This window comes from Dromiciops gliroides, chromosome 3 (genome assembly GCF_019393635.1).
Source record: "Dromiciops gliroides isolate mDroGli1 chromosome 3, mDroGli1.pri, whole genome shotgun sequence".
NCBI lineage: Eukaryota > Metazoa > Chordata > Mammalia > Microbiotheria > Microbiotheriidae > Dromiciops > Dromiciops gliroides.
The window spans coordinates 279,221,692-279,244,035 of record NC_057863.1 but is presented as its reverse complement, the minus strand read 5'-3'; the positions used below and the strand labels follow the sequence as shown (position 1 = coordinate 279,244,035).

Genomic DNA, 22,344 nt, shown 5'->3' with positions numbered 1-22,344 from the left:
AAAACCTCTTTTCACTGATCTGCAGGAAGTTTACCTGTCCCCCCTCCCCCAGTCTGTCACACCCTTAAGACTGATCTAGTCATTCCATTCCAATTATCAGGACCTGGGGTCGAAGGAGGAGGCTTCTCCAAACCTACAAGTCTCTTTGAGAAAAGGTACTTTAACAAAACACAGGTATAGACCACATACATCCCCTTTCAAATGTACAGAGAGCCGACAAATACTTATTTGTAAGAAGATGAGCTTACCCTGGTCTCTTATTATCTCAGGAAATAGGATCTTGGTTGGAATGTGCTCTAGCCGGACACCCTAATACTTTTGCCAAGAGGACTTCTGTAGTATTAACTAGAGCCTCGAAAATCAAGGCTTTATGAAATGAGAATAAAGCACTGGTGACTTTCTGTCATCTGCACCCACTGCCTAAGAAACCAGGTCAAGTCACAACATCTAGGTCTCAGCAGAGGAGCAATGAACAATTTGGCCTCTGAACCCCACCATCACACCAGCATCATAAATAGGCCAAGCTATTCTGAATTATGCAGTTTACTCTTACTGATGGTAAACAGACCCTGGACCAGTAAAATAAATTTTATCTTATTGTCCTTTCCCCCCTCCATTTCGATGACACCTGTGCCTCTAGGAGAACAATAGTAGTGCCCATTCATTCCACACCAGAATGTTAATACAGAGATGGGGAGGGAGAGAAGTGACAGCACAAATCATTCCTTAGCTACAAACAAAAGGTATCTTGCAAGCATCACTCTTAGAGAAAGCATTAGTAAAGCAAATGATTACAATAACCCCTCAGTATTATATACTCATCTCACCAGACCTAGATTTGTGGGTAAGGGACTAGTTTTAGCTTGAAACATGAGATGTATTCAAGGCAATAACTTGTTTTCATAGAAGCTATGTTCCTAGCTGGGAGAGGAATTAAAGCTATAATTTGCCACTTATGTCCCAACATCAAAACAAACCCATCCTGAGCAGATAGCTAATCTGGTTTACTACAAGTGAACCATTAACTCTCAGTTTCGATCACAGAAAGATTCTTAAGTTAGCAGGACCAATCACCAACCTCACCTTGGATGCTGAATTCAGGGAAACAATGGGACGGTAAGCAAGTTTACTTACATCTGTCACTATCATTCTGGTCAGCAATGGCATCTTCCAATGCGACAGACTTTGGCTTCTTGTCATTATTTCCTTTAGAGCTTTCCCAGTCTGCCTGGCTGAATTTGCAGACCTCTGAGTCTTTGGTTGTTGCATGGCCACCTTCTCTTTCTTTCATCTCCAACTCTGAGAAGCGCATCATTGCACGCTAGAAAGAGAATGGAGATGAAAAAAAAAAAAACTCACAATAAAAACTACTTCATTGACCTTACCTTACAGGAAAGCATTTCCAAAGAAAAGTCTGGTCAAAACCAACCAAAGTTTATGAGATATAGAAATTTAACGTATCTGAGTTGTACAAGACAAAACTTATAGTATCTATATGCAAATAGCCACACATTTCTTTATTACAGTTACATGTGTATAGCTCTATAGACGTGTGTATATGCCCACACACACTGTATTAAAGACAAAAGTGGTTTCTTTTGGAAGTAAACAAAACAAGAACAAAGAAAAGAAAAAAAAAATGAAAAGAAAAAACAAAGACACAAACAAACTGCACAATGAATAAAGACGACCATGGCCCACAAACTTCCCTTTGTGTATTTGGAAACGAAATTTAACTCAAAGGTTTATGTAAGATTCTAGTAATAAAAATTTGAAGAACTGACCTCACAGTAAGCAGCAGGGAGACATAAAATACTGTCCTCTTGTAATCCTTCCATCTATGTAATTAAAATGGGCACTCAATGGATCATTTAGATAATTTCATCCATTTTTATAAGCATAAACCAATTTTTTCTTAACATTGCAAAACAATTTGGCTATACTCATCTTTTAACTAAAAAGTTAAAAAAAAAAACCTTAGGAAATTCCAGTACAATATCACAAGATAAATACAGCTTCTATCCATTTAAACTAGTCTTTTTGCTGTTGGTCAAAAGTTGCAGGAAGCTTATAGACATGAAGTGGCTTCTGTTCTACTCCACCAACTATCACCTAATACAGCATACTCATCAGAAGTCTTAGGTACATTTGATATCTAAAAGTAAAGGCCAAGAAATCACAGCGACCAATAGACTAACATCATGCAGTCTTTGGCTATCCTCTACCACTTAACACTTGAATTATCAGCATATCAGTAGAGTTCTTTTAAAGCTATAATTTAAAACAGCTTGGATACACGTAGCTCATAAGTACTGGCTACCATTTCTCACGTTCTCTTACTGCACAAATTTAACACAGACACATTTATCATAAACTTTAAGTTCTCAATCTCTCATAGGAGTCCTGACAAGAGCTACCATATGCCCCCAATACTGTTTAATACCGTTCAGTTTCAAAACTGGCAAATGCCGAAGTTACTGAAGTATTTAGGACTCACCTGCAGTGCCCGCTGCTCTCTGCTGAGCTGGCTGGAATCTGCGTACAGTTCGGTTGTGACACACTTGAATCGGTCACCTACATAACCAGCAGAGTTCGCAATTCTTTTTGCCAACTTAGATGGCTTGGGCTTTAAAAGTTTGCTATCATTAGAATCTAAGTCATCAGATCCATCTTTGGTATACGTGGGGTTGACATCAATCCTTGGGGCATTTCCCACACAAAATGGTTTGGTATCATCTTGGGCTTTACCGAAAGTTATGGCTGTGCCATCACTGCCACGAGCTGACTCCAAGAATGGAGCAGAAGGCTGAACTACATTCTCCTTGTTAGGGCTTACTGAAATGTTATCTTTCCTCAAGCTGAACCCCGGGGTATTTGAAGCCTGCTTAAAATTATACGCTTCATGGAAATCATTGCTCCGACCATACTCCTCTCTCATTGCAATAAACTCTCTGTGCTGCTGCAGCACCGGCTCGGCTGTGGGCTTGCCGGGGTCATCGGGCTGATGGCCGCTCTCAGTTGCAAAGCCGGGTTTGGTTACATTTGTTTCAGTCTTTGTATCCTGCTCCTCTCGAATTAGATCTATGTAGACCAGCTTATCACTTTTGACAACTTTATTGTGATTCCAGCTGGAGGGTAATTTCGGGTTCTTATCTGGAGGTGCCTCAGTATGTAACTTAGTGCTGCTAGCTTCTAACACTTCTGGAAATCTACTCCTGAGAGCTGGCTCCTCATAGCGTGGTCTTTCATGAGACCGAGATCTCCTTTCTGGTTTTTCCTCTTTCGTGATTTCTAAAGGTGTATGTGGTAACAGCATGGGATGTACCATGCCCAAGCCCAGTGCATCCTGATAGGTCACAAATTCAGGCCTACTTGTTGGCAGGGTATAGGGAATTCCTGGTTTGGGGGCAAGGTGCCCTGGAAATAGACTACCATTGGGTAACAATACTGGATGAGGGTAGACAGGTCCTTTTCCATGTAGAGAAAGAGGGCTTATAGCAATGCCTTCGGGAGCTGAATATGGGAGGTAACTTCTAGGGTAAGGAATTGGTGGGGACCGGAAGGCCTCATTTGGAGATAAAAATATCGAACCCGGTGGGAGGCCATTCTCATTTGCTTTGAAACTTGGTTCTGGATTACTGGGTTTGGCCACCTTGCTGTTGCTGTTGTTATGCTTGGCAGCGGCTGCTGTTGTGATAGGAGGCTGCCCCACGTGCTGTATGACTGATGGCGTTGTATCTAGAGTGGTTCTGTTTGTCTTCACACAGTCCATGTTGGCATTTGGAGCAGGTGACGCAGATGCTGGGCGACCCGCGTTCGACAAGGACCCTGAAATATTATTGACAATGGTATCAGTAGCTCCCATTCTAGGACAAGAAGAACTCCTCTGCTGTGGTATAACCCAGTCTAAAGCTTTGTTTTTCAACTGCATGTTTTTGCTGCTGTTGTCTTCGTTGGGACTTGGACCAGGAACGACCCAAGATGAGGGAGCAGTACTAATGATTTCAGGCCTATAAATAGTACAGCTATTTCCTGAAGGAGAAACTGTTTCTTTTGGAACGTCACTTCCAGATAATACTATCCCGCTTGCAGCCCTGCTCTGCACAAGGACTGTGGGGGGAGCGAGTTTTTTAATATGGTCAGATTTGGAAGTCTCTGCATCCACAACTTTTGATGACAAATCTAGTGGCTTATCTGTGACATCTTTGGTAGCTGTCTGTTTTTCTAGGAGAGGAGGTGATCTACCATCCTTTCTCTCATGAGCCGTCGTTTTCCTGGAGTGCCCAGGGGCTGGCTGTGCACTTTCACCCATTTCATGGGTCTTGGAAAACTTCCCATTGGAGAGCCTAGCCGTGGGGAACTCACTGCTTACATTCATATATGGCTTTGACAGGGTCACCGATGAAGGAGAAGTGGAGATCCTGGCATAATGCTTATGGAATTCAGAGTAGGTGTCTGCAGGCTGTGTGGGAAGGTGGACTCGGGGTGATGGTCGGGATGAAGGGGGCAACAAGAGGGCAGGGTCCCCTGGAAGATTGCTAGTAGCGGTCTTGGCAGAAGGGACCCTGGGCTGCTTATTGTTCTGAATGTGTGGAAAGGCATGTGAATCAACAGGATTCCCAGGACTGACTCCCATCTTCCAAGGTAGGCTTTTGTCTGGGCAGTGAACAAGAGGGGGGATGGCTGGGGAGGCTGAAGCAGTGGAAATCCTCATTGGTGAAGCTAAAGATGAAGGAATGTGGGGACTGACATAGTGAGGTGGTGGCAGATATAAAAAACGCTCACCATTGGTGCAGACTGGCGAATAGGCCAAGTGTGGGGGCAAGCTGTAGGACTGCTGAGGTAGCAATGCCTTGTACATATTTAATGAATACTTATTTGGTGAATCAAGGAAAGGATACATGGCTGGTGTGCCGCCACCCTCCACATAAGGATTTCCCCAGGGGAGCCTTAGGTAACTAGCACCATTGATGTTAAGAGGACTCTGCTTGTCACTTGCAGTTCTGTCCAGCCCTAAGGTTTCCCCAGTAGGAACTGAACTTTTTTGTATTCCTGGTGGTGTTTTGTATATAGTATTAAAACCATTTGGGGGTTTTCCAGGGACAGCTGATGTTTCTACTGTCTCAGAAGGATTAGGTTTAAACTGAATCTCTGGATTTCGTTCAGGGGTAAATCCAAGACTAGCTATAGCACTTGTGGCAGCTTCCCGTCCTTTCTCTGAGCCAAGTCCACACAAACTGGAATAGACAATATTACTGGGGACTCTGAGTCCTTCCCGTATAAGTCCAGTCCTGTCCATAGTCAGAGCTGCAAGACTGTCAATGCGCTGTGCTGTAGTTGCATCCACCTTTGTAGAATAAGAAATGCAAAAATTATTTGAAGCTCAGTGACTAAAACCAATCTTAACTTAGCACTAGCGATGCATTCTTAACTTCCAAGGGAAACAATACACACTGCTTCATTAGATATTGAAACATCAGGGAGTGAGCACAGAGCAGGACTCCAAAGTTGTTTTTCCCACTGCCCTCAGGCATCTCTCAGGGTGGTTTGTTGAAACTCACCTCGGTCCAGCTAGTTTAAAACATATACATTTCTTTATACTTAGGGCCTGCCCTGTCTTCCATTAATTCAACAACATATTATCTTGAAATTTCATCCATTTAGCAGAAGCTCTGTTATGACTGAGATGACAATAATTTCAATATCATCAGAGCAATCCTGATGGGCTATAAGGTCCCTGAGAAAAACAGTAAGCCTCACCAGATCTTCCTTTCTTGAATGTAAAAGAGGCATCATTAAACCTAAAGAGAGACTATTCTTTGAGGAAAACCAGGAACGATAGTCTTAAACGTCTCATTTCTGAATCAAGAGGGCATGGGTCCAACAGTGTCTTCTACTGAAGCTATTCTACTGTCTGAAGGGATGGCCAAATGTTTCATGTTTCCCTGTAAAGTTAAACCCTATAAACCTTAAGTGTCGATTTGAAGACTTCGGAAATTTGTCCAGCTGGAACTGCTGATGTGGCACTGTTTATTAGAATAAAAGCTGGTGGTCTACCACGAGCCAAAAGGGACCTAAGACATGTACACTTCTCCAGAGAATGAAAAGATGAAAAGATAATAGCCTAGGCGCTTAGCATACTCAACAAACTTTTATCTCATCCCTCACTATAAAGATTTCTCAAGAGAAACGGCTGGGGTATGTGTGTGTGCACGCACATGCATGCATTCCTGTGTATGTATATGTGGGTCTGTGCTTGTTTAAAAAGAAACTGTTTCCCGTGAGAAGGTATTTTTAAAAATTCATTGTACCTGAGTTCAAATCTGGCCTCAGATACTTGACACTTACTAGCTGTGTGACCCTGAGCAAGTCACTTAACTCCAATTGCCTCACCCCACCCCTCCCCGAAATCATTGTAAAGCAATAGAAGACTGACCAAAGAATCAGAAATTGTGTCAGTATGACATCATTCATCTCTTACCACGGTGTGGTTTAAGGGGTGTTCTTCCCTCAGTTCCAGTCTGGCTTTCGGAGCTTCACCATCACTTACTGGAATTTTCCTATTACAAAGGATTATACCAGCTGCATGAAACATTCCTCACTCAGGAAAACATTCTCAGATTTCCCCAGGATAGACCGCTTCCTAATAACTCCATTAAAAAACAAAAAAACAAAAACACCTGACCTAATAATACTTCATTCTAAGGTAAAATATGACCACTATTTCCATTCCCCCAATGATGATTTTTAAGTTACGTTTTCTTGAAGGGAAGAGTCCAATCTTCCTAATCTATGGTTAAATTAAGGAAGGTCTCTAAGTAGCATTGATGAGTCTTACATTTTTTAAAAGCCACTATTCTAAACTCTTTCCTCCTACACCAAGCCTTGTTGGAAAGGCTAATTTAGGCTGATGTGAACCTTCTCATCCTGCCCTCAGATGTTCCACCAGAAAGTGGGTTTTATCAGGAGTGAAATGATCCAAAAGGGATGGGAAGAAGCTCAACAGCCTAGATAAAACTCAAACTGGATTTAATAACCCCTGAATTATCAACAATTGATTGGCCCACAGAACAAACTCCCCATAAAGTCTCAACCACCCTCAGAACTTTCCACAAAAGCCAAGTTTTTTGCCATGGGCTATGAAAATTGGTTTCCACAGTGATAATAAAGCTATATCTGACTATCTATATAGAAATGATTGAGGAAGAGTATATGTGTAGGGAGGTACACACTAATATCATACAAATGTCAGCTGTTCCATGCTAAAGAGGGAACTGCACATCTGTGCCACACTAGTGCAGCAGCACCGAGACTTGTTATCACAGAAAACACTGATACAGAATATGCCTTGGTGCCAACTTCCAAATCCCCAGGATAAAACCGCTGACATGCGGCAGAAGGAAAAGTTTCGTCATTACCCAGAAGAGGAGCTTCAATCACCTAATGCTTAGCTGCCTCTACCCCACTGCTCCAAAATCACTGATTAGGAAGTATACCTGAATTGTTGAAGGATTGAGATCGGGACAAAATGTGTTCAGAGGAAGGGCAAGCTACATCGAGGGCAATAAGGAACCTGAGACTTAAATGAAGAAAAGGGCGGCTGTTTCTCCGTTTATTACTGAGCAAACTATTTGTTTTAAACCCATATCCAACGCCAACCCACCTGGGCCCACACTCCTGACATTTAGAGTTAAAGCAGCATATAGACTGGGATTAATTCTCCTTCATAAATATGAAATAATAAATTAAGTATGAAAGTGCACTGAAAGGCCGCTTTAGGGGCTAATCTTTTAAAGGGCGTCAATGCTTCACTGAGCCAGGGTGCCTGTTAAAACTGTAAATCAAGGGCTGCTGGCTAGACAGGCAGATCTTTATTCCCCGCCCCTTTTGGGAAAGCTATGACTGCTGTCAGGTGCTGGCCACAAAGTCCCTTTGTACCTCCCTCCAGGTAGGACCCAAAGGGGTATGGTACAAGGGGCTCAGATCCTCCTTCTTTGGGTGAAAGGTTAGGAAAGGGTGTCTCTAGACCTAAACTAGAACATTTACCTCTCTTCATTAATTCCACACATTCGGACCCTTTCATTGTTCATCCAGCTATGAACATTGCCATACAGGGGGGTTGCAGAAAGCATGACGTCTTCTTAAATCGCAGCTTTTCTTCACGGTTTTAGGCTATGAAAATAATATAAAAAAAAAAACAAAACACAACACCACCACAAAGTTGAGATGAAATTCATAGAGGGCGAAGTAGAAAGCAGGACAACATGGTAGGCCTCCCTTCAAGTAATTAATAATGAATGCCAAATTGGTGAGGATAGTATGCTGCCGGGCTTGAGTGGGGAGGCAGATATCCAGCAGAAAAAGGGGGGAAAATGGAAGGCATTTCATATGTCAAACAAGATGGAGTTTTTCTAGTACACAGCAATAAAACTAAAGCTCATTCTTGGTCCATCCCAAACTGAAAAGTCCTTAGTGTATTTCATTTGTGTTGGGGAAATGACAAGACTGATCAACTACATCTTCCAGGGACTGAGTGGATTGGGGAAATCAAGCAAAATTCTGAAACACACCTTTCTCCTCCCCTTAAGGATACAACTGAAGCTTAACATTAATGACTGATCATTTCACATGAACACAGTTAGGGCAAATTCAAATCATCTTACGGTTTGTGGTGGGTTTTGTTGTGTCACTGAGTTTGCATATTTGGGTTTGTTTTTTTTTTAGAGTTAAGGAAGCGGGGGCAGCTAGGTGGTACAATGGATAAAGCACTGGCCCTGGATTCAGGAGGAACTGAGTTCAAATCTGACCTCAGACACTTGACACTTACTAGCTGTGTGACTCTGGGCAAGTCACTTAACCCTCATTGCCCTGCCCCCCCAAAAGTTAAGGAAGCAAGGAAAACTAGTAAGGTTTTGGGCAAACATTGAATGATGCCTTGTGAAAATAAGTGGGCTGCTGGGGCAGCTAGGTGGTACAGTGGATAGAGCACCAGCCCTGGAATCAGGAGGACCTGAGTTCAAATCCAGCCTCAGACGCTTGACATTTACTAGCTGTGTGACCCTGAGCAAGTCACTTAACCCCAACTGCCTCACCAAAAAAATAAATAAAAATAAAAAAAGTGGGCTGCTAAACCTCCACCCCAACTCTAGATTAGATTAAGCACCAAACCTGGGGTTATTCCACCTCAGTGATGCTGAGGGTGAGAGCTGAGTAAATTCGATGACATCTGCTCACTTGGGGAAAAGAAATTAGCCAGCAGCATAAATGTTAGCAGTCCTGACCCAACTGAGCTGCTAGCAAAAGGAGAGGCACCAGACATTCAGCTAAACGGCTAAGTCCAGAGACTGAGGGAAAAGAGATGGGGAAGACAGGAAAGCCTCTTCACCTTTTATTTCCTCTTGCCATCTCCTACCTGCATTAAATTCTAGTTTGCTGCATGAGTGAAGTGTCAGGACAAGCTGCATTTTATTAACAGGATTATCACAGCACATGATTTATCCCAGTGCAGGATTTTAATTGCTCTTTGGAGGTTGAGTTGTTTCTTTTGACTGAATTTCTGCCTGAATCCTGCTGCTAAATGCTGGGTTAATAAGTAGGAATCCTTTAATGCTCAGGACATCCCTTGGCTCTTCCTTCCTCCCCATTTTTTCCACAAATGTGTCACCCCCGTGAAATAATCTCTATGTGACCACTGGGGGAACTTTTCTTTCTTCTCTCCCTCACATACACCCACACAGTTTCCGAAAGCCCAAATGCTTCGCAAGTAGACACACTTCCTTTGTTAGCCTGAAAAATATGCAAATGATTGCTTTTACATTTGTACTGAGCAGAGCAGGGGACCAGATTGCATGAGGTCGATTGGAGGCACCACACGTTCCCAGAAACATTTCACTAGAGTGAAAGGATTGTGTATGTGTGTGTGTGTGGGGGGGGGGGGGGAACCAAAAGCTAGGAAATCCCCTTTGAATTTATTTTTCCTAGATAGGCCCTTTCATCGTCTTCCCACCCAACACCTAGAACAATGTGTATTAATAGTAGATTAATTCTACTTCCACTCCCAGAATAGTATATCACTCAAAAATGACATTGGAAAAGAAAAAAAAATCCACTGAGAGAGTAGAAATCTGTAGAGATGAGATAGGATAGTGTTATTCAGGAGTTATTTTACCAGAAAGACACTTTCTTAGACAGATTTACCGGTTTCCAGATGCACAGGCTCATGAGGGTGATAGGCCTGAAGATGGATTTAGGGTTTTCTATAAGGCTTAGTAACTGGCTATGTTCTCATATATGTGGAACCAGCTAAGTTTTGGTATTTGGACTGATGATGGTTCTAGAACACAAGCTACCCCAAAATCTCCCATATTTTTAAAAATTGATTTTAATGGTAGGCTGATGTCAAAAGCACTGGGCTATTGATCTTTGCTTTCTTATCATTAACATTAGAGCTGTGTTATGCCTGAATCATTCCCCTGATGTCTGTGTGAGTAGAATAGCAAAAATGGAAATAGGGAAAGCCCTTTAAAGCAAACAGTTCACACCAAAAAGAAATTTAAACTTTCCCTTTCCTCAACTCTGCAATATGTGGAAGGATCCAATGGGAAAAAAGAAAATTCAGACTAAAAAAAATCTTATGAAAAGGGGGTCTAAGTGGAAGAGAAGGGCTGCTAAAATTTTACATATTGGTTGTCCATACAATTAAATCTGCCCCACAATTGCCTTGAATTCCTTCTTCATTAGGACAACATACCTTGCCTTGCTAGACATCACTACCTCTTAACCCTCCCTTTCACCCCCTTCTCTGGGAAGAACACTGAATCGCAAGGCTCAGTTTACTCAGCTCCCCTTCCCCACCACCCACCCCAGCGGAAGCAGCAGTTCCTGCTTCATCGTAAGAAGCACCTGATTCTAAAGATATTTAAATATGCTTTTTAAACCAGCTGCCAGGGGAAATGTGCTAGGTTTTGTAAATCGTCACACTTATGTGCTACTCTTGGCCTCTTCCTATAGATTGTACAATATTATTCCCTTACAGATAACTGGCCTTTGGCTCAAGAATGGGTTTTCTCTCTTTCCCCAGGAGAGGGGGGCATGGTGCTTTCCCCTCAATATATGGGAAACTCTCTGTAAGGTACAAGGTCTGTAGAGGAGAAGGAGAATAGAGAAGGGGGTTTCTGCTACTGTATGGTACTGTGGGCTACAACATGTACATATATTTGTAATCTTTCCCGGCCCCAATGAACTTTTTGTGAACTGTTTAAAAGTGGAGGTCTGTTGAACAAACAGCGGCGCCACTGCCAGCCATAATTTCATTTCGACGAGCAACAGACTTTTAACTCTTGAAGCTCCCCTTTCTTCCCACTTCGACAGAGAAAGCAGAATGGGAAAAGGTCTACTGAAAATCATCCTGACCTGTTGCCTCAAGCAAACAAAACATTCTTCTAGTGTTCAGAAATCCTTAGAACAGGCCACTGACCTAGCCTTGTCTAAGTAGCTGCTGACTCTCAAACCCTGCGGCCATTGACCCCACCCCCCTTTCCCACCTCACAGCTACCCCATCTGCTTCTCCTATTGATGTGTGGCTACAGGGTAATCAAGTCATCTGCCCTTCATCTTTTTCTAGGCAATTTCATAACTGATTTTCTTCATCTTGGAATTTTAATCTCTTCACCACCTGGCCCATTTCTACCTTTCCAGTCTTCTTGCACATTACTCCCCTCCACTTACTCTGCTGATACTGTCACAGTGGCCTATTAACTGATCCAGACACTTCATCTTCCAACACCCATCCCCCAAGCCTAGAGTGCACATTTGGCCTCCCCCTTCAAACTCCCCAACCCCTGGTTTCCTTTAAAACAGCTCAATTGCCATTTTCTATATGAACCTTTTCCTGATACTGCCTAGCTGATAATTCACACCTTCCTCCCCACCCCACCCCCATCCAAGTATTCACCATCTTTAATATATCAGATATATATAAGAATTTTGGTTCCTTGAGGGCAGGGGCTTTTCTCTTTTGTCTTTGTAGGATCACTTAGCACAGTGTGGCACATAATAAGCACTTAATAAATGCTTCTTGACTGATACATTGGTAGTTTGACCTTTGCAAGGAGCATGAGTACATCCACAGCTAAGACTCAATTTTCTTCTATCAAATACTTCACCACAACAACCAAGAACTACTGATAATGTTGACTGAAACAGTTAGCTAATGACTTCCAATAACCTTGATATGCTGAGGACTACCCATAGAACACTGGGGAGTGGGTGGGAGCAGAGAATTAGGTCAACCAACAAAAACTCATTAAGCCAGAAGATCTGCTAGGTGCTAGGGATTCAAAGATAAAATGAAACAGAATCTGCCCTCAAAGAGTTTATATTCTATTTGAGACAACACACACACACCCCCCAAAGATAACCATGGAAGGGAGATCATGCATCAAGAAAGGTTTCATGAAAACAGAGATTTTTTACTTTGTGTCTTCAACCCCACCGAGGGACCCCTTCTCAGAATAAAGTCTTAAAATATATAAAATGTAATACATATGATTACAAAAGCAACCAAACAGTTATAAAAATATTTTTAAAGTTCACAAACTCTTAAAAAATTCTGATGGAGAAGATGGTACCAGGGTTGTATGGGGGAGGGGGGGGGTGTTTGGTGAGGCGATTGGGGTTAAGTGACTTGCCCAGGGTCACACAGCTAGTAAGTGTCAAGTGTCTGAGGCCAGATTTGAACTCAGATCCTCCTGAATCCAGGGCCAGTGCTCTATCCACTGTGCCACCTAGCTGCCCCTAGGGTTGAATTTTGAAGGGAGAAAAAAGGATTCTAAGAAACAAACAGGGGGTCAGCTAGGTCCTGGATTCAGGAGGACCCGAGTTCAGGTTCAACTTCAGACACTTGACACTTACCAGCTGTGTGACCTTGGGCAAATCACTTACACACACACCCCCAAGAGAAAGAAACAAACTGGGGAGTGCATTCCAGACACAGTGCAAAGAAATGAGAACTAGACAGCCTACCGAAAACTGACGTTTATCTAGAACCTGAAGGTTTTGCTAAGTGCTTTGTGTATTAATCTCACTTTAACCTCCCAACAACCTTGTGAGGTGATCGAGGCACTATTACATCTATTTTACAGATGAAGCAATTGAGGCTCACTCAAGAGAGATATGAGGACTTGCCGAATAATCAGAGCTAAAGAGTATTATTTGAACACAAGTTCTCCTGACTCAAAGTCCTCACATTCTAACTTCTGTCAAGTATGGCATTTCCTTTTTAAGGATAAAGTCGTTTGTTGTTACATAGAAAGGAGGCTGAATTACCCTTACACTTTTCAGCTGCACCACTCCACAGCCTCCTGTTATCAAAAGCCACACATAGGCAACATGGTTTGAACAATAACTGCCCAAATGCCAGTCATCGAGGTGACAAACATTTATTAAGTGGCTATCATATGCCAAGCACTGTGCCAATTGATAGGGACACAAAGAAAGGTAAAAAGTTCCTATTCTCAGGGAGCTCACAATCGAATGGAAGATAGAGGATGCAAATCACCATGTACCAACAAGCTACATAAAGGATAAATTGGAAAATAATCAACAGAGGAAGATCAAAGGGAATCAGGAAAGGTTCCTGTAGAAAGTAGAACTCTAGTCTGGGACGTGAAGGAAGCCTTGGGAACCAGGGATGGAGATGAGGAGAGAAGCATTGTAGGCATGGAGTCAGGAGATGGTGAGTGTCTGTGTCACTGGATTGCAGAGTTATCCAAGAAGTGTAAGGTACATATGAGCAGATGGAAAAGGTGGTGATGAGAGGGAGGAAGGGGTTTGAAAGGACAGGACTTTATGGAGACGCACAAGGAACTTCATGAGAAGTGGTCTCGACCAACTAATTTTTCAAGTGTGAAGTGCAAAATGGAGCCTTTGTTTGGGATTTAGCTGCTTTTCTTTACCTTTTTTACTCTGAGGAAGAAAAAATGGAAGTGGAGTTAGTCTCGTAGTGGTTTGGCCTGGTGTCTGGTTTCTAAAGAGCAACTGAAAACATCATAACCACCAGAGTGCTGAGGAGTATGGAACACCCAGTTCCCCCGAAAGAAGTTTGCAAAAATGCAAACACAACATACATATCTGTTCTTCAAAGTCTTGTCTCTTGTTCTCGTTCTCTGTCTCCCATTTTGGCAATCCATTAAAAAGAAAACCAGGGAGACTTCCCATTTAGGTCTGAACTTTGGGAGTCTCATGACAAGTGATCCTGGCAGAAAAGTTTTGTCAGCTGTGAAACGTCTTGGCATAGAAACTCACTAAAAAACCCCGTTTTGTGGGAAATGGGGGAGGGGAGGGTTAGGTTAGGAAGGGCCCTGGAGCCAAGAGAAAAGTAATAATTAAATGTTTAATTTGAGATCTGGAGAGATGATGCCATTCAGAGGTATAGGAGTATGAAATCTGCACCAATCCTTACCGATTCTCTGATTTCCTGGAATGAGCATATCTTTACTGCAATAGAATAAAAGGATGAGGTGGGGTGGGAAAGGAAGACTACAATGAAGTTACAGGAGGGAAGTACAACAACCAGGTTCCTTTTGGGGCCTTTAGTTTCTATTCTTTTTCCACTCGATCTTCCTGGCATCTAGCCAATTTCCATTGCCTTAGCCTTGACTGATCACCAGCATAACTGTAGGTTTTGAATGGGTCAGAGTTTGTATATCATACCAAACAAATGGCACCAATGAAATAAAATGTGGTCAAACCAACAATTTTGGCTCTCAGAAATGAACAATGCTATGAAGTACCTCAGTTTTCTAACTTTCACTAGTTTTGGTTCAAGGTTCCTGCTTTTTTTTTGGGGGGGGGGGGGAAACAGGCAATGAGGGTTAAGTGACTTGCCCAGGGTCACACAGCTAGTAAGTGTCAAGTGTCTGAGGCTGGATTTGAACTCAGGTCCTCCTGAATCCAGGGCCAGGTACTCTATCCACTGCACCACCTAGCCACCTTCTTGCTTTGATCATTTCTAAATTTGTTAAAAAGCCCTATAGGGGACTGACTGGCTAAGCCAAAAAGATATGGGGATTTGGTTTGAGAAATAAGAAAGCAACCAGAAAGAGTATGTCTCTCACAGGCAGATACTTTCTCTCATTAGACAGACCTCAAAACTACTTATCTTTGGTTCGGGATCAAGAGCCTCTGTACCCTTAACCAGCAGCTGCCATTACCATGGACCTTAGTGTGGGAGGCCTATGACCCCTTTCCTTATGAACCTTCAGCAAATTAGTTATCCCAACTACCTGAACAAGCTCTGACCCCCCAAGGATTTATTTTAAATGTTCTCTTCTTTTTAAACTGTAGATAAACCTTAAGCAAGGAAACTCCCTTTATTAGCCCATCATTCCTTAAAATAAAATGTAGCAAAATTAACCCCAGAGTTACTGTTTCCCCTAGTTTCTGGCCCCTGACTTTCCCTCGTACCCCAGGGGGAGGGAAAGGAGAAGTACTGAGGAGAGCCAAGAAAGCAAGCCAGAAGGCTAGCAAAGTAGCCTCCTCCCAGCGACCACGGATTAGAAGAGACAGATCTTGACCTTTACCCATCCCTTGGTATTTAGCATAACCATAAAGCTAACTACAATGAGCAGCCAGAGCTCGCTCCAATTGTCGATCTCGAAAATACATTTGAGTCACGCACAACAGCGATAACTTTTGGGTTTAAAAGAAAAAAGGAGCAAGTGATGAAGATATCTATTTTAGGAATTATTTTTGGGGGGGGAAAGGTGGAGGGAGCCGGCCTCTTCACTCTTCCCTCCCCACAATGTCCCGAGGCTCCATCTGTCACGTGTTGCGCGAGGCTACCAGGACTTTCCACCCGGCAGGCTGGTAAACAAAACGCGGCGGCAGCCGTGCAGTTCCGAGGCAGCTGGAGCCGCCGCCAGCCCCGCCCCACAGCCCCCCCCAACACTCCCCCCCCCCCCGCCGCCGCCCCCGGATGTGCGTGCGTGTATCTGTCTCTGGCTCGCCCACTAGCTCTGCCTCTTACGGGGCTTAGTAGATGGGAAGAGAGCAAAGCCGAGAGGTACGGACAAACGTTGCTCAGAGGGTAGGGGGATGGGGAGAAAGGGAAGGGAGTGAGGGGCCCAGAGAGCAGGGCCCGAGGGGCTGTTCGCCTCTCTCCGTCTGTCACGCCTCCGACTGGCTAAAGTCACACAGCAGCACCTAAACATATGCTCCCCCGGGCAAATATTTCTCTGTTCCCCGCTCCCTCGCGCGCGTTCTCTTCCCGCCGCCGCCGCCCCCCCCCCCGTTTGTGTATTAGTAATAAATTTAACCGCGTGAAGGGGGTGTGTGTGTGAGAGAATTTAATAAGAGACAATAAGGGACAGAGCATTTCTTCCTTCGCTTAGGGACGAACAGGTGAGATGACCACCTCAAAACATTCGAATGGGAGGAGTGGGGGACGAGAAGGAACGACAGCAAGGATCAGAGTGAGACAAACCAGTAGCAAACAGGCAGAGGACCGGTTGGGGGTGGGAGGCCAGTATCCCAATCCCCAGCCATGCTATTGAACTTCTCTGGCGTGACAGCATTTCTTCCCCTCCCCCCAAACAAATCGAAGGACTAAGGGAGAAAAGGCACCCCCACCCCCACCACCGCATCCCCGTCTTGCAATCAGCAACAAAGAGATTTTCTGCCACGACAAACCCCGGGAGTGGAGCTCCCCCTCTCCTCCCCTGCCCCCCAGCTGACTCATCTCCCCCCCACACACCCCCCCCAGCCGCTGGAAGACGCGAGGCGCCCAGATACTGAATTGATTAGAGACAAGCAACCAGCTCCAGCCCTCAGGCCCAAGCCAGGATTCACTGACCCCACCCCTTCCCGGGCTTCCCTGTCCCTCCCCCTCCGCCCCGGATTTCCCTTCTGCTTCTCCCCAAGACCCAGTAGGCCAGGCCGGAGATTAAGCCTTGCAGCAGCGAGTCTCTCGGGCTCAACCCGGCCGCGCCATTTTACACACACAACACACGCGCACGCACACACGCACACACGCACACACACACACACACACGAGGTTTCCGCCGCGGCTGCTGCCAAGGACAACAGGCGGCGGCGGCAGCGCTGGGGCTGGCTCGGCGGCGGCTGCTCAGTGGGGGGTGGGGAAGGGATGGAGACCGGGCCGAGAGATCAGGAGGGGTAGAGGCGATGAGCCTGGCACTAATGCGCACTTCAGGTAATTAAGCCAACGTTTCATACCCAGGGCAAAGTCTCGGGGAGAAACAGGCCTGGGACCTCCCCTCCCCGGCCCGCCCCCGTTTAACCCCTTTTTGCCCGCAGCGCCCAACCCGCCTCGGGGCCGGCCCGTAAACTCGCAGGCACACAAGCAGCACCACGCGCCCTCGAAACCTCTCTCCTTTTTCCCTTCCACGCTTGTCTGGCCAGCTAAGCTTAGGGCATCAAGCAACCACCGCAGAGGCATCGCTCCCCCACGCGTGCCCGCCCCTCTGCTCGTGCTGCAGTCATGAAGCTTCACGGGGGGTGCGGGGAGGAACACACACGTTGCCATAGAAAGCTGGGCTACAATTGAAGTTGAAAAGGTGCAGTGACTTCCGCAAGGAGATGTTGGAAGAAAACAGAAACCAGGCTTGAGGCTGACCCACACCCTGATATGGGGCGGGGTTGGGTGTTGAGGAAGGCGACACACCGCAAACCTCTTTCCCATTCTTCTGGACTTACTCCCTCCTCCTCCTCCTCACCACCACGGAAACCTCTTCACACAAACAAGGAGGCCAGGGCCAGAGGCGCGAAGGGGTGGGCAAAGGCGGGGAGAAGAGGCTCCACAGATCTGCCACTGGAGGACGTGAGCAGGCATCGATCCTGGGAGTGTGTTTGCCTAAGTGTGGCTGATACGGCCTGAGCTGCTCCCCCCCCAAGGAAAGCCGTGGCTCGGAGTTGACACCACCCGTTACTAGACTGTCAGGAACTCCTCGAGCTCACTTCGTTCACAGTCTCCGAAAACCCGGAGAAGACAGCAGTTCGCTCATTATTCAGCAAATGGCCGGCATGCAGCCAGGCCGATATTAAAGTTGGTTCGCTGCCTCTAACAGCTCACCTATAGTTAAAAAGGTCGTGTCATTTTAATGGCTGCCATTTCACTGAGCCCGTCCCCCCCCCCTTAAAAGTTTGTTGGGGATATATGCTTAAGAGTTTGGACAAGACCGCTTGCATAATGTGACAGGGAAATCGGGAAGTTGGTGCTCTTCAAAATAAGCCCTCCCGTCATGGGGCCCTTTGTTTGCGGCCAGCCAAACTGGGGTATTAGAAAACCCGTCTTAATTAAGTCCGGGCAGGGGCTTCTTTTCCACGGAGCAAGGACCCCCTGCGTTTCAACCCTCCGGGCGGATTCAACTAGTAACCTTTATAAAACAGGGGAATTGGGGAGGGGAGGAACTATAACACCAATCATCTCTAAGGTTTGTTTTCAAAGAAAAATGCCAAGTGGAAAAGCAAGGTATCCCGACTTTACTTCTTATAGCCAAACAACTACAACCTTACTACCACATCCCAATGTGACCCCCTCCGTGCCCAAAAAAATCGCTGATAGTGAATGTTTCAATTATATTTACTATAAAAATAATGGTGGCACTTTTAAAAATTCACATTACGTTTTGTTTGTTTTGTTTTTGTGTTTTGGTGAGGCAATTGGGGTTAAGTGACTTGCCCAGGGTCACACAGCTAGTAAGTGTTAAGTGTCTGAGGCCGCACATTACTTTTTAAAAACAAAAACTTTCCACAGCTTGGGCATCTTCGAGAACACTGTGTGTGTGTGTGTGTGTGTGTACGTACACATACATACACACAGAGACAGACACACACCAGGGAAGGACAGTAGATTCGAACAAGGTTGTTTTGGAAAGTAAATTCAGTCTTTTTGTTTTTCCTTTTTAAAACAAGAATATTAAGAATCCCAGTCTGGAACTCTGAGCACCAAAACAAAGCAGTGGAACAATGAATTTTTTGTAGCTGTTTAGACCTTAATTACTCTTGGTTGATTCGTGGGACTAAGACACTATACCAAGGTTAAAATGCCCTGAACAGCTATGAGCAGATGTGAGTGAGCTGGCAGACGGGCAAATGAGGTCTGCCTCTAAGTCTGATAACAAGTGACTAATACATTGCATATCGTTGAAAGAAAATTATTTTTTTCTCTAATTTGCATTTGCTTAAAGGAAAAAAAAAAAAGCCAATGAACGTCCCTTCTAGCAGGCACTAGCATAATCCTGGAAATACTCCTGGGTTGCTTTAAGAGATTTGAAAGGAGGAAAAAAAATGCCTGTTTTGGAGATTGAGACTTGTTTATCTGTTTGCCAAGGTGAAACTGGTTTCGCAAGCAACATTCCTACAGAAAAATGGCACCCGTCTTGTATAAAGAAGCTATATTAGGCTAATTTACTGAGATATCCCTTAAAATGCTAGTTTTAGTCTGGTAGTGCCTTGCATATAATAGGTATTTAATACTGACTGGCTTGACTAATTCTGAAAGTCTTCATTTTTAAAACTCTAGTAGCTGAGGAAGGACTCAAGAAGCTGATTTTAAAACATCCTGTCAAAGGCCCAAAGACCAAAGTTTTAAGAGATTTGACAGTGGAGCTCAGAACGTAGAAGCAAGCAGGTTGAACTGCTTAACTCATCTCAGTTCAGATTTTAGCTTTGAGAAAAGCAGCAAAACAAGCAGCGCGGGCTACAGCAGAACACTTTCTGGCTTGAGTGATCTATCTAAACCAACTGCTTTTTCGTTTTGACTACTCAACAGTGCTTTGGCTCTGTACCAGTAATTCTGTGGAAGGTTTGTGGCAGTGTGTAGTATAGTTTAATATGTCACAGAGTGGGTGGTATCCTGTGCAGATTTCAGGATTACACCTTTATTTCCTGCATATGAAGGCTTTTTTACAAAGGGAGGGGGGCACTAGAATTTGTGAAGAGGGAAAGAGGGAAGACAGAAAAGGGACAATATTCCCCAAAAGCTATAAACCAAAAACTATCCTTAGTATCCAGAAGCATACACTCTTACATTTACAATTCAGTAAATAATTACTGGAGTGAAACTCAAAACAGTACCTAGGACAACATCCATGCAGACATCTAACTGCATGACATTCCTGTTGAGGTATTCACTTTGAAAGAACCTTCCTTAGCCTCTACCTCCAACTTCCTGAGAACCCATGAGGTAAATAGAAACATCTTCTTTCCAATAAACTTGCATACCTACAAAAGTTGTTTTAATATTTAAAAATTCCTATCACGAAGTGAAAAGTCGGCTCCTTTTTCTTCCTTATAGACAAGCAAAAAGCAGTTGAAACCTGGGCCGACCTACAGCCTAAGCTCCCTTTTCCAAATCAAATTTGAAGGAATGAATAAGAGTAGGGCTTGTAACTCTAAAGTGACATTCAACTCAACTCTCATTCAACAGACACCTTTCTCTACTTCAGACATAACAAGTCCCAAATCTACAAATATATCAATGGGAGCATCAGACTCTCCCTGTTCAGGCTCTAACAGACTGGAAGCAAGTCCGGTCGTTGGTACTGTGACCACTGCTGCAGTGTTGCTTCCCTGCTCCCATAGTGAAAGCTTTGTGTAAGCGCAGAAGAGGCGCAGGGCTGCTAGAGCTCCAACAGCTGTCACATTATTTGCACTAGCTGTAAACAGCCTTCACATTCTCCCCTTACCACATAGTTAAATCCAGACTAACAATCCACAGTTAGAGATCAAACCAACAACAGCAGCATTGTGTCTGCCTTCAGTGCCTTAGCACCAACTACTGCAGCTGGCTGGTCCCTCTGGACAAGGGGACCCCTCCACACCCTTACTCCCCCCCACCATTCTCCACCCAAGAATAAAGACGACCATGTTTACTAGAACTGATTATCCAGGCAACATAGCTATCTCATGTCTCTCCTGTCTATCTGTAGTACATCACCGACTCTCTACAACCACTTTTTTTTCTCCTGGAAAGGGTCTAATCAGACTGTCCTACTAAGGACAGATAAAGGAGGAGAGAGGAGGGGGTTTGAGATAGAGGTAAAGTTTATTCTGTCTCATAAATTTGTGAATGCACCAAAGTAGGGCAGAAATAGAATTTTTAAAAGTTCAAGCATTTCTCTTTTTTCCTTTTTGTTAAAAAACACTCAAGAAGGTAGGGCTTGGAATCCTACAAGAGACCTTAATGCCTCTCCTCTCAGAAATTGCTCAACTCACTGGACACTTACTGGTCGCCCCACTGATCAAACGTCGCCTTTATGATTTTTGTGTTAAGTTGAACATTTCCATAATTGTCATTATTAGTGCAAATTACATGCCTAATCGGTCTTTAAATAGATTTTAATTAAATAATCATACAAGGCTCATTTTATGACCTAAGAAAGGCATTAGTTTTCGTTATAAACTTCCCAGCAAGATAGAGAAGAACAATATTGGGCAAATACTTCCTCTCAGAGAATAACCAATAACTTACTGAGAAGAGTATCTTGGAACTCACCCTGCTTCAACTGAAAGCCAAGAAAGCAAAAACTATGCTGCAATATTGCATTTGTTTACATATAATTTCCTGTATCTTGGGGGGGGGGGGCCGGAGTAGAATTGTTAAAATAATGGTTTACTTTCTTTATTGGGCATTTTAGAAACTAGACTCGTTTTTCTATCTACGTATAGCTAGCAGAATACAAGTCCCATGATGCCATGTTGTCATTGTCCTTCCAATCTAAGAAATGTTCTTAAGCTAGAAACTGAGAGAATGTTCTTACCCTCCCCATCTATTTTCTGCTTTTATTTCTGCCTGCATTCTATCATGATGCAAAGCAGGCAGGCCGTGCTTGTTAAATACCATGTAAAATGCTGTTAATAAAATAATAAATAAGAAGGATAGAGGCTGCTGGTTCCACTGATGTTTTGACTGGAAATGCCTTGGCTCTTGTAATGTGTTTATGGGAGGGCAGACTACTCTAGGATTTACATAGTTTGGACATTTCTGTAGTTCATTTATTCTTCCCTAAATGACGTATGCCTAGAGATATTCCAAGTTTGCATTTGTATAGAACTGTTAAATGCCTAGGAGTTTATCTAATTAAATATAGCTTTAAAGTAGATCAAGAGAGGAACATGAATTCTGACTTCATAACTCCAATTCTGCACTCGAGGGCTGAAAATAATAAATACATATTAAATGACCCTGATAAGTTCCACACCCTCTCTCTTGCCTTGCTCCCCCCACCCAAAATCAATCCACAGGTCCAAGAGCACCTTGTAAGTAAAGGTTAAGACTTCTTCAGAAAAGTACAACTATTAAAGGCCTAGACTGATTCCCCC

General features: G+C 44.0%; 1 protein-coding gene across 8 annotated transcripts in view; it reads right to left on the bottom strand.

Annotated features, from left to right (window-relative positions):
- Positions 1–22,344, bottom strand: part of BCOR (BCL6 corepressor) — a 165,491-nt gene that overhangs the window by 28,340 nt on the left and 114,807 nt on the right. For 6 of the 8 annotated variants that reach the window (XM_043994359.1, XM_043994360.1, XM_043994358.1 and 3 more), the window contains 5 exons: positions 8,047–8,172; positions 6,482–6,560; positions 2,498–5,347; positions 1,785–1,838; positions 1,135–1,321 (listed from right to left, as the gene is read on the bottom strand). In XM_043994359.1, coding sequence (XP_043850294.1) covers positions 1,135–1,321; positions 1,785–1,838; positions 2,498–5,347; positions 6,482–6,560; positions 8,047–8,132 — 3,256 coding nt within the window. In that variant the 5' untranslated portion in view covers positions 8,133–8,172. The remainder of the gene's footprint in view (positions 1–1,134; positions 1,322–1,784; positions 1,839–2,497; positions 5,348–6,481; positions 6,561–8,046; positions 8,173–22,344) is intronic. The other 2 variants (XM_043994362.1, XM_043994364.1) reach the window with 1 other exon arrangement.